The sequence below is a fragment of the Lemur catta genome, chromosome 12, assembly GCF_020740605.2.
Source record: "Lemur catta isolate mLemCat1 chromosome 12, mLemCat1.pri, whole genome shotgun sequence".
Lineage (NCBI taxonomy): Eukaryota > Metazoa > Chordata > Mammalia > Primates > Lemuridae > Lemur > Lemur catta.
Window position 1 is genome coordinate 73,761,537 of NC_059139.1, and position 18,994 is coordinate 73,780,530.

The following is an 18,994-nucleotide window of genomic DNA, read 5'->3' on the forward strand; positions in this document are numbered from 1 at the left end:
CCTCTCTGTTCGGCAACTGGCGGATCGCTCGTGGGGGCAATCTGCCCACCTCCATCTGAGCTGACAGTACTCAAGCGGGGAATCCCTCTCTCGCCTGTATCCCCAAGGAAGCTGCAGGCCGGCGGAGACGGCCGCCGCAGACAGGAAGAACTGCAGGCGCCCACCAACCCCTCTCCCCGGGAGCGCTGGGCGCGCAGCAACCACACGCTCACCGCTCGGCCTCCCTTTTCTTCCCTCCCAACTTCCACTCCAGCCCGGGGAAAAACCTGTGATTTCAGACACAGTCGATACTATTTTCCTTGTAGGCAGGCACCGAGACCAGCCCACGACTGGAAGCCGGCCTCTGTGTCCGGAGACGCAGAGCGATATGGGCCTGGCGGGGCCGACTTCTGCGCACAGGCGGGGGAGAAAGTGAGGTTCGGAACTGCTCCCGACCGAGAGGGTCCCGCCGGGCATCTGGATAACCTCTCCTCCCTGCTTCCAGGGTCTGAGAACACAGGCCGTCCGAGGCTGGCGGGGGTCCAGCAGGCGCGCCAGGGCGGCCCGGGCGCCCACCCCTAGCCTCCCGCGTACCGGGCGGGCTTCGGGGACGCCTACAAAACGGTTCCAGGTAACCGCGCGCTCCTCCGGCAGGGCACCGCCAGGCCGCGGGCGAAGGGCTCCCACCTCCCGGCTCGGCCAACTCCAGCAGCCTGTTCCGCACACATGACGTAACCCGGTATTAGATCAAACTTTCTGGCACCTTGAACCCACGGAGGGAGGGGGTGTGGAGGATGTGGGAGAATCCTCTCCACTGCCAAGCGCGCCGGGCCCGGACTGACTCGGGGGCCGAATGATTTCCTCGCGGTTAAGGAGGAAAATAAAAACCTAAAGCTTCCGCTTCCCAGCCCCCCTCACTTCCCCTGGCCCGTGCGCTCTCTCTGCGCGCACCGGGAAAAGAAAAGGAAAAATTAAAAAAAAAAAAAAACCAAAACTTTGGGGATGTTTGGCGGGTCCTCCCCGCAGTCCCTGCGGACCCACGCTCCAGGCAGGAGCTCCCAGTGGCGCCCACTGAGGGCTCCCTGCGCCCACCCCTGCGCCGGGACCGGGGTGCCGTCCAGCCTGCCCGGGCTGGGAAGCGGAGAAGTCCTGACTCCCCGGCTCCCGCCCTTTTCCGAGTCTCCCCGCGCACCGAAGAGGCAGCCGGTCTGGACAGCCCGGGGACTCCCAGGGGTACCCGGCCTTTCCGCGGCGGCTTAACAAAGAAGGGCGAGACGCGAGTGCTTCCCGCCGATGCCTCAAGCGATCAGCGCCCCGGCGACTCAGGCTCCGAGGGTGCGCGCCGCCAGCGGCTGGTCCGCGCGGATCCCCGCCGCCGCTCCTTCCGCTGGGCCCCGAGGCCCGGGCAGCCCCGGCTTTCCGACCCTTGCTGCCTTACCTGGGGTTGCTGCTGTTCCAGTAGACAGCGTAGCGGTCGGCGACGGCCTTGGAGCCCGGGTCCTGGCTGAACACACACATCCAGAGCACCAGAAACACCAGCGTCAACATCTCCACGTGCAACATCACGCCTGGCCAGCGGCGGAGCCCCCGACGCGCCACTCCGGGGAGAGAGCGGGGATCCGGAGGGAGGAGGCAAGGAGATAGAGAGAGCGAGCGGGCGCCAAATAAATATGAATAAATAAAAATGAAGGGGGGCGAGAAAGGAAAGAGGCGCACACCAAGCTGGGGAGGGGTAGGAGAGCGAGAAGAAAAGAAGGCGGTGGAGTGGGGGGGATAAAGACAAACTCGCACCCCCACTGGAGGGTTCAGGAGGAAAAAGGAATCACAAGATGGAGAGAAGCGTGCGTGTGTGCGGTGGCAGCGGCGGCGAGGGCGGGGGAAGGGGTGCCAAGCTGTGTCTCGGGCGGCGGCGGCAGGCCGGTCACCCCGGGAGAGGGAGGTGCGCGCCGGGCCGGGCGGCGGCAGCAGCGCGGGTCGGGGCAGGCGGCGGCGCGCGCTGCACAGTCACCGGGAGTTGCGCGCCGCGGCCGCGGGGAGACATACACCGGCCCGCCGGGCCCGGCTCAGCGTCGATGCCGCGGGCTGCGCACGGCTCCGCCGCCGCCCGGGGCCCTCACACTGCGCCCCGCTTCGCTCCAAGTTACTTTGACGGCCGGTGGGAAACTGGAGAAGGAGGGTGCCGTGGAGACAGGGGGCTGCGCGCTTGTGGCCCCGAGAGTCTGAGGGCTCCCTTCCCCAGCCTCCTCTGTGCCTTAGCCGGGCGACCCCGGGAAATCTCGAAGGAGTCGTAGGTGCTGCGGTACCAGGCGGTGCGCCGAGAAGGGTGGGGATCCGGAGCCGCAAACCCAGCCCCGCCGGCGTCCTGGAACTGGTTAAGCGGCAGCTGCGCTGGCAAGGAGCGGTCTTGCCTCGAAAACCTCAAAGAAAAGTTTGGCTCTTCGCGTCTTCCGGCAGGTCCCCCGGCAGAATCGGACGGCGGCGGCAGCAGAAGAGGGCAGCCTGGGTGCTGGCCGAGCCTCGGGGATTTCTCGCGCGTGCTTTTCTTGGCTGGGTGTGGGTGCACCAAAGTGAATGAAGAGCAGAGGTTAAGAACCAGCCAGCCAGGCAGAGCTGGGATGGCCAAACCTGCAGGACGACGCCAACTCAACTGTTCTGCTGTAGAGCGGGAGGGGAAACAATCACTTTCAAATGGATCCCTCCAACTCCTGGATGGGCTGATGTCAATCTCCGATCGCCTTCCGGGAGCAAGACTGAGCCCCCGCACGCGGTGCCTGAAGCCCGGGGTGAGCTCTCAGAAGTGTCCCTGCGACTCCAACGGGTCCGACCCCAAGCCTAGCAACTTGTAGAGATGCATCAATCAGTTTGAAATGAGAAAAGAGGAAAAAAAAGAGAGAGCGCACGAGCGAGTGGCACCTCCCCGATGACTACATCAGAAAACCTTCCCGATCCTCCCGCAGCTGCTCCTCTTTCCCTCCTTAGACACAGCAGCCACAGAGGTGAAAACCACCAACCGAATCCTAAAACCCCTACCCAGGCGGGAAAATAAATAAACTTGAGCGCAGCAGCAGCAGCAGCAGCACGAGCAGCCCTGGAGGGATTGAAACGACTGGCAAGAAGTGGAAAGGGGTAAAAGTCAGTTTTGCAAAAGAGGGGGAAAAAAAAAAAGGGAGAGAAAAAATGCTTTATGGGAAAAATCTCCTCGGGCACGCCCCCTCGTTAATGACTTGCGTGTGAAGCCGACAGCAGCGGCGACCCGGCGGCAGCAGCCTCACCAGAGCGCGAGGCCGCGCGCGTGGACGTGGACGTGGGCGGGGGCAGGGGGCTCCGCCCGGGCGTGTTGCGTGGGGCGCGGGGCGCGGGGCGCGGGGCGGCGAGAGCGCGGGGTGAGCTCCGGCCCGAGCAGGGGGAGGCGCCGCCAGCCCGCGCCCAGCCTGCGCCGCTGCCGGGTCATGTGGACTCCTTTTTTTTTTTTTTTCCCTCCATGCAGTTTACTTGGGAAGGGTGGGGGGTGATTGGAGCAGCCAGTCAGGGAACGGCCTGCTGTTTGCTTACCGCTCGGGGTTTTTTTCCTCTCTCTTTACTCCAACCAGATTGGTTTGCTCCACAAGAAAGAGGCGTTTTCCTAATCTCCTCCCTTCCCCACGCCTCCTAACCCCCCCGCCCCCCGCCGCCCCACCTTCCAGAAACCTGACTAATTGAATTACTGGGAGTGCCGGGGCCCTGTCCTCCGCCCGATCCTGGCAGCCACGTGTAACCCTTTGGATGCCGATTTCCGTCCGGGCTGAGGAATGATTTGACATCTTTTTACCTGGGAGTAGGGTCTTTCGTTTTAAAAGAATCAGTCCCCACCCTGGAGCTGGAGAGCCGCAATCTGTCTCCGCGGCCCCTCAGGTGACACGAAGTCCCAGCAGACGGGCTGGAACGCAGCCTCGGTGCGTGCGTGTTCCTGTGAACCTCGGGCCGGTCCTTCACCCCGCGCACTGCCTGGCGCTGGGCTATCTGGAAATCTGAGCGTCTCTCCCGTGCCTCTCAACGCCTGTCCCCTCACCCCCGCCTTCCTACCCGGGATGTAAAGGTCCTTGGGCAGAAAGCAAGAGTTTTCTTTAAAGTGATGCTCTGAAAAAAACACATTTTTAAAAATAAGAAAAGTCACAGTTTGAAGCGATTACAATTCAGTGCGAACCTTCAACAGGGAGCAAATCGATGCGGCAGGTGAGCCGGTCAGAAATACCTTACACCTTTGCCATGTCAACCTTGAGGTTGATTCACTGCCCACTCCTCAAAGAATAAATGCCTGGAACAAACCCGGTGCGGGAAGAAACGAAGGGCGGGGGTGGGAGGGAAAGGAGTTCCTTTATTGCTGGGAAAGGCCTGGCGTTCCTGGATTCTAGGGCAGGTGGCTGCGCCCGGGTCCTCAGCCCCACCGGAGCGCGATCACCTGGCAGCAAGGCGTCCTGGCGCCTGGGGACGCATCCCTGTCGGGCAGCGCCCGAATGCCAGCCCGCCGCCCGCCGCTGCGGGGCCGGGGCCCCCGAGACCCGCCCTTGCGGGGCTCCGCGGGCTTGGGCGCCGCGGTAATTTTCTCTCTCGCTCTGTAGGGAGTTTGCTGCCTCCGTGAGAAGGGCTGATTCCCAAGGGGGAAAAACAAAGGCAGCTTAGTTTTGCTCCCCAACCTGTCTGTTCTCCTTTTTACGTATTAGCCCAATAAAATCAAATATCACGTTCCTTTGCCTGCGTTTTCCAGTCCTCGGGCTTGGGATTTCCAGGTGCTTCGGAGCTGTTTGGAAGCGTCCAGACGCCCTCCAGTGGTGGGCCCGCAGTCCGCACCCAGCAGGGGCATTGCCTGCAGCTCAGGCCGGATTGAGTTTGATGGAAAATCTAGGGTCATGATCAATAAAGACTTGAGGGGAAAGAAACCGTTCTTGCGGGCATGCAGTTACCTGAATGTTATGGGCTCTCGCCTAAAAGCTGAGTAGTTTCTCAATGACAGGAATTTTTTCCTATCTGAAGAGATCCTGAAGTTGTTCTAGGAAAGTAACTGTTCTGTAACTTGGTATAAATTGCAATCTGTGATTATGAACCCCTCGACAAACCATCCTAACAAATCAACCACCTGCTTAATTTTTTAAAGATTTAAATTCAAAATATCAACACAAATGCTCCTCTATCATCTGCCTATTTCACAAAATTCCAGCAGTAAGAAATTGGAAAAGTTAATTGAGAGAACCAAAAGACATGCTTTTATTTTTTAAATCAGGTTTTCACTGAAAATATCACTTACTTTTTTCCCTGGTCTGTAATCTTGCTGATGTTTGAGTTCTTGGCCTATTTTAGGGTGTGTTTATTTTCAGAAGTTGCGGGAAAGATGGATTTCTTTCCTCAGCCTTTCTGATAGTAGCTGTAAGTAGGTGCTCATATGACAGAGGCAGTTTTGCAGGAAATATCCTGGACCCTTTTAAGAGATATATGTATCTTTAGGAAGAAGAGAATTCATGACTCCTGTCTTGGGGAAAATGCTGATCCTTATTGAAGAGTCTGTTTACGCAGGGAACTATCAGGTTACAGGGAGCTAGCAAGCTGGCTTCCTGTGGTATGGAAGCCAAACGGGGGAAGGACAAAAAAGGTATCCACTTCTTTCCCATTTGAAACACATACTGTAACCAAATACGAAAATTCAACATATCAGAAGAATATGGATGTCCTAATATTTTAAATATCTCTAATTTTTTAAAGCCTAAATAGCCCCATTTTAAGCAGAAAAAAAGTAGTATATACATTGTGGCCTTCCTTACAGTGATTCACAGGATTGGAATAAGATACTGGAATTTGCAGCTGTTCAGAGCATAACTCAAATGTCTATGTGAAATGATTCATAAACCTGAATCAGATGACTCATGTGGTAATACACCTAATTATTGATGTTGGAGTTACTAGGCAGCAATACGATAGATACATACAGTAAGTCCTCACTTAACGTTGTTGATAGGTTCTTGGAAACTGTGACTTCAAGTGAAAAGACATATATGGAAATCAATTTTGCCACAGGCCAATTGATTTATATTTATATTTAACAAGAGTTAAGTTCCTACGGCTTATTTCTGGTCACAAAAACACTGCCAAACTTCCAGATAAAAACCAAAACACTTCTAATATTAGCCATTGAAATAAATGTGAGCTCTACATACATTTAAGAAAGCTGAATAGAAACAAGAAAATTATTTACTCAATTATTCCAGTTCAGGATCTCAGGTGGCTGGAACCTACCCAGCAGCTCATGGCTCAAGGAGGGAACCAGCCCTGGACAGGAGGCCATCCACCGTCGGGTGCACTCACACACACACACACACACACACACACACACACACACACACACACACACACTCACTCAGACTGGGACCATGTAGACAGGCGCGCAGCTTTGGGATGTGGGAGGAATCTGGAGTACCCAGGGAAAACCCATGTAGACCTGGGAAGAACATGCAAAGTCCACATAGACAGTGGCCCGGGCTGGAAATCAGTTTTTTTCTTGTCAATATAATAACGAAATGATGAACAAAATGACCTTGTTCAAGGACCTGCTGTACTTGAATGTAGTTTGAAGAGAAGTATTATTAACTGTACATTTATTGCTAGATAATGTGACTTTGTCTCTTCAGGAAAACAGTCACGATTTAAATTTATACAAATCAGCATTATATAAAATAATTCTATTATAATTAGCCTAGTATCACTGATGCAATGACTTTTAAGCTGGCCTTTAAAGAATAAGTAGCGTTTTGCCAAATATAGGAGGTGGTTTCAGTATGGACGGAAAAAAAATAGCAAGAACCTAAAAACATGGGGGAATAAAAGCTCAGGTAATGTTCACATGCTTTGAGTTTGACGAGACCAAAACAGTGTTGTAGGGAGCTGAGACCTGAAAAATAGGTTGGTAATGAACTGTAAAGGGGTTTATCTGACATTCTAAAAACGTTTCCATTTAAAGGTGGGCAACTGAGTGCACTGGTGGTTTTAAAACAAGCGCCATTGGAGCAATAATCTATACACAAATAGGGATTTGTTTATTTAATTTTTTGACTTTGAACTACCTAGATCAGTGTTCTAACCTCGGCTACAAATTAGAATCACCTAGGGAACTTTTCCAAAAAGAACAATGCCAGGGCCCTACTCCCTGTTTTAGTTGGATTAGGGGTGGAGACTTGGGATCTACAATTTTTAAAAGCTTCCCAGAGACTTCTACTGAATATAGAGGATTGAGAGACACTGATCCAGGTAATTTGTTAATATCTAATATTAATAACCTACTTTAATATTTCAGGCAAAAGTAAATTCTGCATCTATTTATCTGGAAAAGTATCCCAGCTAGCCATTAAGGCCGGAATGTTGATACTTTAGAGAACTAGATCTCATAATCCTCTCTATTAAAATGAAGTGGTCTTTGTAAATAATTTTCACATGGCACAAAATTATTTGTGAGTGTCACCTGCAAGACGTGGTTGCAGGGGCAAAATTTAAATATGAGTTCATCTTCTTTTTGGACTAGTTTTTAATTTGAATTATCTGCCACCAGATAGAGGTAGAGTTCTATTGGGTCAGGTGTCTAGACAAATAAATGAAATAAACTGGTGAATCAAACCCCCTAGTCCACAGACAAAGCAACTCTTAGTATAGCCATTAAATTAGAACTAATATCTAGAAGAGATAATAAAGGAAATAAACTCTAGAGCAAGGATTAAATAAATAACAATTAAACACAAAACTTTCTAACAGATTACTAGATTAATGGTTAGTAATTTTATCTAACGCTGCTATTTTCATAGAACATTTAAAATGAATTCTGAAGTTCCATTAATCCCAGGTCCTATCACCAAACTGTAACTAGGCTGTCCTGCCTCTGCAGACTGTTTGGAGTTACTGATGAAGCACTCTGCACTCCCCAGCCATTTTTATAATAAATTTCTCAGAATCTTTAGAAATAACTCTTTGCTAGCTTTTCTTTCTTCAGAAACTTTAAAAAATGCTTCTTTTTATTTCTGATCTAGTTTTTTCTTCTGCGTGCAACCTAAAGAAGAAAAAAACGTAGTGAGTGCTATGTGTCTACTTTGAATCCTGTGGTCTCCAACTTCCGTCATGAATATTCCCTCCTTTCTCATTCTCCCCTTACTTTTCTAGGCCTTGCTGGAGTTTATTTCACACCATCCCTTCCCTTAAAGTTTGCAGATAAACAGAAGCAGTTTTGCAAGTTGCTGCAATATTCCAAGAGAGGCATTTAAAAATGTTTTAATTTATGAACTAAGTCTATTTGTTGTTGTTTTGCCCACTGCAAAACATACTTTAAATAAGACCAACACAGCAAACTTCTTAAACATACAGAAGATTTAGCGGTCATAAACAACTAAACCATATAATTAGGCACATATGTAAATATGTGTTATGTTTCTCTGTATTACAAATGTGTATGTGTTCACATGTAATTTTTTTTTTATTTCAGCTCATCATGGGGGTACATAAGTTCAGGTTATATACAATGTCCATGTCCCGTCCATACCCCTGAGTCAGAGCCTCAAGCGTGTCCATTTGCCAGACAGTGCGCCTGGCACTCACCATGTAGTCATACCTCCATCCCCTCCCCCCCCCCACCCCCCACCTCCCCGAGTCAGCACCCTCAAGCATGACATTCCCCAGACGGTGCGCCACATGTAATTTTAAAAAGAAGTAAATAGGGACTGGTTGATTCAACCAATTTCCACATCGCTCTTCATTACCTAAGTTTCAGAATATATACCATAGAGTTATTTGACCAGTTTTCAACCATAAAGATGAAATTAGTAGGTAATTTTATTCTGATAAGCAATTTTCATGTTGTCTTTTACTATTTGAACATGTACGTACTTTCCACTGCTCTGTATTTCCCTCTTCAAATTTTTAAATAAAAATTACCAAATAAAATGTATCTGCATTTTACAAATCTAATAGATAAATTAGCATAAAGTATACTGTCCTAAAATGTTCTTTGTGCGTTATTAAATAACACACTATATACCTTGCTTAAAAGAGTACATATTACCACGAATATATATTACCAAGAAAATAAAAGTTTGCATTTGTGTTTTATTCCTATGGAAATCATAGACATCTACAGCATACTTTTTTTAAAATAAAAAGAACATAAGTAGCCTTTTCAGAAATAAAGTTAATTTATACTTTTTTCCATATTGAAACTAATAATTAGGATATTTTTCTCCCACCAGCTCCATCTACTGTCACTCAAAAAAGCATGTAAGCATGAATTTTTGTATTCTTTTTTTTCCTAGAGACCACCCCAAAAAGCTAGTACATTTAAAATTTTTTTTGATAAACAAACACACACATATACAGCATATATATATACACACACTCATATATACGTTATATATATGTATATATGAGTGTATAGACAGAGAGGGAGAGAAGGGAGGGGGAAGAGAAGAGAGAGAGAAAGAGAACACTTACTTTTCACTCAATTTTCACCAAAGATTTTCATCAACTTCTGTGAGAATTCTATTTAAAGATGAATAGAGGATACAACCATTAGTCAGTAAGCATGATTATATAAATTAGGAAATGCTGTTTCTAAGCCCCTTTTTTAGCTTTGGCTTTACTTTTTTTCCCCCCAGATCTACAATAGCTAAGCCAAGTAAAGAGTAGAATTATGAAAAACTAAGATATTATTTCCTCAAATTATGTGCATTTTTTAAGATAAAAGACTTCTTTAAAGGAATTATGGTGTTGGTATTTTTTGAGTCTGGGTTTTTTTACTTTTTTTTTTGCCTTAGTCATCTAAATAATTGTCTCGACTTTTTTTCCATTTTACTTGGCTACAGTAGAAATGGTCTTTTAAAATACACTATTAATTTTTAAGAAAAATTATCCTCCTATGGCAGATTTATAACTCAAGTCTGAGACTTCCAAATACCTTATGCCCACATTGTAAATTTTATTGTGATGCTGTAAAGTTACAGTTAAGGTATAATTTTTTGTAAAGCATTTTATCTTGTAGTTTGAGAAAATAGTTATAAAGTTGGTCTCTATAGAAAGCACTATAACTTATGATCTTAGAACGTCAGATAATAATGCAGAGGATTATTGGCCAGAACTTTTTTTAAATGAGAAATATTTTACTGAATTGACTCCTTCTAAACTCAAGTGTGAGGAGGAAAGTGTGCTCTTAAAATGACTACCTTTTAATCAGAGATTATCACTCTCCATTTCCATTAATCTCCCTTTTTTTGGCATGTGATGTATGCTAAATTAAATAGGATTTATTGGTTCAGCTAGATTCTGAATTACCCTCTTTTCCTGCGGATTAGGAGAGTGCATTTCTTAGCCCTTTTCCTTGAAATCCATCAGGATCTTTTATGTGGGCTATCTAGTATTCTGCACACTTCCAATGCTTAATAAATATTACATTACAATATTAGCATAATAATAAATCATCTTAAAGTACTACATGGGCTATTAAGTGAGATCCTATTCAGTTTGAGCCAAGGCATCAGAAAGTTTTATTTTCTTTATACGCATACAAAATAATTTAAAAACTCCTTTTCCATGAAATGTCCTTGCATCCGTAAGATGTCTACATGTTACAAAGTGAGTTGGTGAAGTGTGTATCTTCTGGTTCTGTATTTCCCTTGTTCAATATATTCTGGGGCCTGAATTTGCCATTTTAATAAGAGAGAGTTTAAAATTGGGCAGACAAAAATGGAAATAGCACCATTTGTCAAGTAAATGTTCTTTTCCCAATGGCAATTCTGAAATTTTTATACAAGATTACCAGGCCAGCAGCTAGATAGTGCTTCTTGCCATTAAGAAATTGTGCTTTGTCTGTCATTGGTCATGTCACACAGACCTAGGGTAACAGCCGCTGAAAACATGAGGGTTTTCCTTACAGTTACAGAAACAAAAACTGAAGTAGAAAATGATTCAGTTAACACAATCCCATCCTCACTGGTTGCTTTAAGGGAGGTCCTAGTTTGGAACTGCCATCGAGGAAAAGAATAAAAATATTTTCCTTTCCAAAGCTAGTGTACAAATGTTGCACATTTTATCTACCAACATGAAAATAAAATAGAATAAAAATTATGCACCATCTGTGGTAGATAGCAAAATGGCCCAAATGGCCTCCCTACAGTGTAATTTTGCAGTTATTCTCCCTACCCTCCATCAGTAGAGTTTATTTTTTCACATTGAATCTGAGCTGACCTTGTGACTTGCTTTGGTTAACAGAATGTGGCAAAAGCAATGTGGTACCAATTTTGAGCCATGCCTCATAAGGTCTTCAGGTTTCCACTCTTTCTCTAGGAGTCCTGCCCAGTTACCATGTGGACAAGCCCAAGCCAGCCTTCTGATTAATGAGAGATGAGTAGTCTAGTCACCCCTGTTGTCCGAGCCAATCCCTAGAAGCAAGGCTACATAGATGACTGACAGCTGCCTGCAGATACATGAGAAAGCCCAGTTGAGACTAGAAGAACTGTACAACTGAGCCCAGCCTAAACTGCCAACCCACAGAATCCTGAGCTAAATAAATGGTTCTCGTTTTAAGCCCCTACATTTTGTGGTGGTTTGTTAAAAAGCAACAGATAACACAGACATCTTCTTAAATTATTGGAAATAAAATTTTGAATATTATTTAGCTCAAATGTGATTCTTTCACAAGTTCGATTTTCATTACTGGATTATTTGGTGTTAAATCTATAACTGGCAATCACAAGTTTCTGAGTATTTCTAAGAGAAATGTTTGTTTCTCCTACTTTGTACAGGGAGTCTTTTCTTCAACAAAAGCCTAACATGGAACTCTCCATGAATACAATTAACATTTAGGCCTTTCTGATCCACTTTGGATAATGTCATTTGGTTAGAGTAGCAAACCTGAGCCGATGATTTATCCAGAGGTGATTCTTCTTCTAAAGTGGTGTCCAGCAAGAAAAATGAAATGGTAAAATCAAAGGAAGCTATGTTTAGCTTCATCTCAAATCTCTGCATCACTCACTACTATTGATTTAACATCATGGCACCTCCATATTTCAGCAGGAGGATCTGCCATGAGACAGAAACTATAGTGACCCTGCAAGGGTCATCTTGCTGTCAACTTCAAATTATAACATTTCTGCTCTTGGCTGACAACCATGGCAGGCCTGGGGAAGTATAGCTCTCTTTCTGTAGATGGAATAGATGTGTTTCAAGGAAGTGAGATATAAAGTGAAATTTTACATGTCAAGTCTCATCTTCTATAATTAAAAGTTTTAAAATGGGAGAGGGTTTTGTCAGGGTCCCTATGTGCAGTCCCCTAGGTCGGTTTACTAGCCCAGGTTTCTAATGTGTGCCATCTAGTGTAAAGTCTAATCCACAAACCCAAAGTCATCTTTCCAGCATTCATTGCACTTTCTTCCTCTGCGGCAGCTGAACCATTGGCTACCCTTCTGTCTTGAATCTTTCTTATCCTTTGGCATTTGTTACTTAACATTTGCAGAATTCTCTTTTATCTCCAACTAGTTTCTTCTGCCACTTCATCTATAACTCATACCCCAGTGCCAGGCACATGAGTATTTGTGGAATGAATAAATAAATACATAATGCCCATTCCTTAAATATGACTGTCTCTCTTTAGACCTTTTTTTCTCCTTTACTAGCATTATCTTCTTTAACAATCACATCCACACTCAAAGCTCCAATTATAGTCTCTTTGTGGCTGTCTCCCCAACTTTAGCTCCAGGACTTACTGCTTGCCACCACCAGACCCGCCTTCCTTCTCAGCCTTCTTGGCTTTTCCTTATGACTGTTCTGTGACACCTGAAAGACAGCAAAGCCAAAAGCACATCTATCTATTTAACAGACCTAGCCACCCTCTTCTGGGCACTACTGCTCTCCAGCATGCCAAGGTCAAGATAGAGTCCCCCACCAGTTTCCAAATGAGAACTTCTAGCTCACAGACTTGATAAAGCAGAGGGCTCAGTATTCGGTCAAGGAATGTAAAAATTAGTTCCCCAAATTCTCATTTCTATATCAAGTTGTCTCCTAACTGGTCCCAGCCATCTACTCTTACCTCTGGCCAATTATCTACTCCATTCTGCAACTGCAGTGGTCTATTCCCAAGCGAAATCCTGCCGTCACTCTCCACCATTTAAATGGCTTCCCATACCTCTCAAAATAACATTAAAATCCTTCACATCACTACCAAACCCTGCACAAGCTGATCCCTGCCTTCCTCTCTGACTTCATCTCATAGAATCCTCCACACACTCAGTAACTGCTACCACTCTGGCCTTCTGCCATGTCCTCAAAGAAGCCTTGCATCTCCCTGTCTCCCAGTCTTTGCTTATGCTATCCCCTCTGCCTGAAACGTTTAGGCCCCTACCTGGTGAACTTGTATTCATTCTTCAAATCACAGCTCAGATGTCACTTCCTTCATCTAACTCTTCTGATCCCATCAAATAAACCAAGACTCCACTAAATAATCACGTGGCAGTGAGGTCCTTTTCTTTACACCACGTGTGCCCTGATTGAAATTGTATATTTGTGTGGCTATTTCATCTGCCTCCCTTCTGGTTCGGTTGCTCTCTGTTATCTCTCCAAAGCTCAGCATCGTATACATGTAGTGGGCACTCTGTATGTATGTACCGAATGGATGAATATACCAACGAGTGAGCCAGTGCTCTACATTGTGTGTTCTCTTGCAGTTGCTTTTGGGAACCAGATCTCAGGGTTATACAAAAGGCAGTGGGGATAAGAGGGAGGGACAGTTAAGTACCTCTCAAAGATTTGGAAAAGAAGGATTTTCCTCAGAAGGTTTAAGCAAAGAAGCTCCACACAATGAACCCCAGCAGAGAGATACAAAACCAACCTTCAAGAAATACTTGTAACCTGGAGCCAGACCTAACCCAAAGTCTCTCCATTTCAAAGGAAGGAATGTGGCCACCTCAAAGGGGGCCAGTCAGAAAGGGAACAAAGAAAACAAAATTACCTGAGGCAGATTCACAGTTTTAATTCCTGAGTACTCTAAGGAGGGGGTGCTTGGTCCGGTTGACAGGTAAATTCAAACTATAAACGGCTCCAGCCAGGTGTTTCAGCACAATACTAGTAAATATTTAAGTCACATAACACCCCACCTTGTATTGATGCCATCAAACAACCTGTTAATAATTTGCCTCCTATGTTACTTGCTATTCATTCATTCATCTGTCTATTCCTAAACATAAAATTATTTATTCTTTCATAAATTTATTGAGAATAAATTTATTACAGTATGCATCATGCTTTGAGGATATAGTGGTAGCCAATACCAAGCTGGTCCCTGACCTCACAGAGCTTATCTTACAGTCTAGCAAGGGACACAGACAATATAAAATGCAATTTATTACAAAAATATTGCACCCAATAGTGAACTAATGCTGCCCTCCTGCCTAAGATCCTTATGTCAGCGAACTTCTCCTTCTCCCATCTTGCTGATCCTGGTGAAGCTATCCATTGCCGTGACCTAGCACCCTCTGACACTACCGCAGCCCTGATAGGGGAGAGTCACCACAGGGGAGAGTATGTGACTTGAGCAGGCTGCTCAGGGTCCTTGCTGAGATTTTCAAAAGAGCTGGGATTGAGATGGCCTGTCCTCTTTTGGGATTTTGAGCTATGTGGATATAGGTTTTGGGCTATCAGTAGCTATCTTTTCTACACTGGAGAGTAAAGTTGCCAAATTCAACAAATAAAAATAAAAGATGCCATCATTCACTCAATCAACAAACACTTATTGAGCACCTATTATGAGCCAGATACTGTTCCAGGAGCTGGGAACTCATCAGTGAACCAGATTAAAATCCCTCTCATATGGTGCTTACTTTCTAGTGAAGGGAAAAATTAATGCACAAGATGAATAGGAAAACATATATGGCACATTAAAGAGTAATATATGCAAAGGGGAAAAGATCATGCAGAGAATGGGGATAGGCAGTGTCTGATGGGGGAGAGGGTTGCAATGTTAGAGGGAGAGGCCAGGGAAGGCCTTGCTGAGAAGATGACATTTGAGCAAGGACCTCAGAGAGGTGAGGGAGCAGCCACGCTAACACATGGGACAGGACTATGGTCCAGGGAGAGGGAACAGCAGGCACAGGTGCTCTGGGGGGAACAGTGAGAGGACACAGTGGCTGAGGAGAGCCAGTGTGGGGACAGGCAGAGGGAGATGACATCTTGGGGCAGCAGGGGCTAGGTCTTTTAGACATCATAAGCCTTTGTCAAAACTGAGACTTTTACTTCAAGTCCAGAAAGACAGGAAAAGAGTGGAGGGTTCAGAGCTGAGGATGGGTCATAGGTTTAACAGATTATTCCAGATGTTCTTCTGAGATTCCAGGGCAGGGCAGAAGCAGGAGACCATCAGGAGACCTTAGGTTAAAGACTTAGGCCGGGCGCGGTGGCTCACGCCTGTAATCCTAGCACTCTGGGAGGCCGAGGCGGGTGGATCACTTGAGGTCAGGAGTTCAAGACCAGCCTGAGCAAGATCGAGACCCTGTCTCTACTAAAAATAAAAAGAAATTACCTGGCCAACTAAAAATATATACAGGAAAAATGAGCCGGGCATGGTGGCGCATGCCTGTAGTCCCAGCTACTCGGGAGGCTGAGGCAGAAGGATTGTTTAAGGCCAGGAGTCTGAGGTTGCTGTGAGCTAGACTGACGCCACGGCACTCACTCTAGCCCGGGCAACAGAGTGAGACTCTGTCAAAAAAAAAAAAAAAGGACTTAGGCTGTTCTCTAATAGCTGCTACTATTTTCAGTTACATTATATTCACACCAGATAAGTTCCACAGGTCAGGATTTCAGGATTACTATATACTTTTAAAGTATTAATTCATTAGGTTTTTTTTTTCTTCTTTTTCTTTCCTTAGTCCATTTGACTTTGAAGCCCAGCAATGTACAGTTTGGAACTGAGGAAATGGTACCAGAGATGCTTGGATATTCATCAGTGCATGGTCCTTTTCCCAGGATTGCAGTTTTAGGAGCATCCATGAAACAGGGGAGATTTTAAACATCGCCCTTGTTCCTTGACATCCAAAGTCAAAAAGCAACCCCTCTGCAGCCGGAGGGGAACTTAGTTGCTGATTCCTGTGTAGGTGAATTATGGCTTAAGGAATAACAAAAAATTTGAATTACTAAATGACTCACAGTGGAAGAAACAAGAAGGGAGGAAAGATGCATGAGCTCAAGGAAAGGATTTTATAATGTAGCCGAGCTGACTCAAGTGATAAATGTACATAATTAATCATACACACCATTTTGGCAAATGATATTTTTAAATGATAGAGGCAATTATCTGTACAATTACATATGCACAGGAATGCATTATTTTCTGACTTTCAACAGGCAGCCTACCTTACAGAACAGGTAAAGAAGAGACTTACCTAATTTAGCAACCTCGTTTGTAACCTCAATCTAACGAGGACATTTTTAGTGATTAGAAGAGGTTCAGAAGAGCAACGTAATAAGGGTAACTTCTTGGTTCTACTGCTAATATCTTTGTGAAGCTGTTTAATCACGTATGTTTTCATTTTGCACCATAAAATATAGGTTATGTATTCTCTCTTTCTCTCTCTTTAAGGAAATATAAAATAATTTTCTAAATACCCTTTCAATAAATATTCTGGAAACAAATGGAAAAATTCATGGAAACAATAAAAGAATATTTGCAACTGTCTATGAATAACATGAAAGTGAGAGAAAATTTCAGCAACTATAGTAAGCAACGGTCTTTTTTCTAACTTGGTAGAAGGAATGCACATTCTCTCTGCTACTTCTTTAGCCTCATGGTCTTATCTTACAAAGGCAGTATGGTGTGGTGAAGAGAGTTCAGTCTGGAACCAGACAAATGTAGCTTCAAATCTGGCTCTGCAGCTTACTGTGATTCTAACCTTGAGCAAGTTACTAAATATCACTAAGCTCAATTTCTTTGTAAAAGTTAGGCTAATCACTTCAATCTTGTAAAATATGCTGTGAGAAGTACACGAGATAATAACTGTCAAGAAACTGGTCTAATGTCATAGATGCCACACATGTTCAATACTGTACATATTTTTAATGTTAAGTCTTCTCCCTCACTCAAGTTCTTTGGTATTTTATTCTTCTAAAATAAATCATGTCATTCTATCATTCACTGAATCAACCAATGTGTATTGAATGCCATGCATACATATAAGATATCGATATATAAATAAATGGGTCATTTTGAATGTAAGTAAAGAAAAGATGGATTATTCAGAAAATGTCTTGGAATGACTGGTTAACAATTTTGATCTCTAACTTAGATGGCCTAAAACTGTGTTGTTACAATAGCCATTAGCCCCATGTGACTACTGGGCATTTGACATGTGGCTAAATTTTAAATTGAGATGTGTTGAACATGTCAAATACACACCAGATTTTCAAAACTCAGTATGAAAAGAAGACTGCATATTCTCTCATTAACATTCTTCTCATAGGCCAGGCATGGTGGGTGGCTCATGCCTGCAATCCTAGCACTCTGGGAGGCTGAGGTGGGAGGATCGCTTGAGGTCAGGAGTTCGAGACCAGTCTGAGCGAGAGTGAGACCCCATCTCTACTAAAAAAATTAGAAAAAATTAGCCAGTCATGGTGGCACAAGCCTGCAGTCCCAGCTCCTCAGTAGGCTGAGGCAGGAGGATCTCTTGAGTTTGAGGTTGCTGTAAGCTAGGCTGACACCACAGCACTCTAGCCTGGGCAATAGAGTGAGACTCTGTCTCAACAAACAAAGAAAAAACATTCTTTTCTTATTGATTACATGTTGGAGTGATAATATTTTGTGTACACAGTTGACCCTCAGTATCCCCGGGGACTTGGTTCCAGGACCCCACAAATACCAAAATTCACAGATGTTCAGAAGTCCCTTATATAAAATGGTGCAGTGTTTGCATATAACTTATGCACATCCCCCCATACACTTAAAATCATCTCTAGATTACTCATAATAACTAACACAATGTAAATGCTATGTAAGTAGCTGTTATACTGTATTATTTTTATTTGTGTTATTTTTATTGTATTGTTATTTTTTCTTTTTCTTTTTTTGCTTCAGTCTAACAAGGCTAAAAATTATTTATTAAATATATTTCAGATCCATGGTTGGTTGAACCAAAGGATGTTGAACCTGTGGATATGGAGGGTTGACTATATTGTTAAATAAAATACATTATCAAAATGAATTTCATCTCTTTCTTTTTACATTTTAAATGTGGCTACTAGAAAAGTTAAAATTGTGTTGCTTGCATTTGTGGCTAGCATTATGTTTCTATTGGGCAGTGCTGATCTAAATATTTGAATACTGTACAAGAAAGGAAGGAAGGAAGAAAGGGAGGAAGGGAACTGAGGGAAGGAGAGGAGAGGCAGGAAAAAAAACAACAGAAAAAGAATTTTTTAAGAACTAGAAGATGTAAGCCTCAAAAGATCTTATACTGGAATAATCCTTTCTATGAACAATATCAATGGCAAAAATCTAGGAGACTGTGACACTATGGTTATAGCACAATGCCAGGAACTTAGTAAATGCTCAATTAATGCCAGCTTACATAATTTATTCATTAATGACGACCTCTCATATTTTAGGCACTGTACTAGATGCTAGAGTTATTAATACAATGATTAACAATCCATTCTATCCAGGAGTACCCAGTGTATTTATGAGTAATAGAAACAAGAAAAAATTTTGTAAACTTTTATATTTCCCATGTTACATTATTCACATGGATCTAAAAGGTAATATGTTTTAATTTTCTTTTAAAGAGTTTGAACATACCTCTCCACATCTGACCCTTACTAGAACAATAGACAATAGTTTCCATTTTGTTACTGTGAAAAATTAACAGCAGTGGGATATTGAAAGTCAGTTTTAGTTCTTTTGGCAAAAGTTTTATACTGCAAAGGGGTTCCATAATAAAATTTGATTTAGGAGCATTCACCTAGCATTTATTTCTATATCATTCTCATT

The 18,994-nt window shown here is 44.2% G+C and overlaps 1 protein-coding gene across 1 annotated transcript in view; it reads right to left on the reverse strand.

Moving 5' to 3' along the window:
* The window catches only part of EFNA5 (ephrin A5), a 278,169-nt gene extending 274,858 nt beyond the window's left edge, over positions 1–3,311 (reverse strand). The window contains exon 1 of the mRNA XM_045565769.1: positions 1,418–3,311. Coding sequence (XP_045421725.1) covers positions 1,418–1,542 — 125 coding nt within the window. The 5' untranslated portion in view covers positions 1,543–3,311. The remainder of the gene's footprint in view (positions 1–1,417) is intronic.
* Between the last annotated feature and the right edge of the window lie 15,683 nt (positions 3,312–18,994).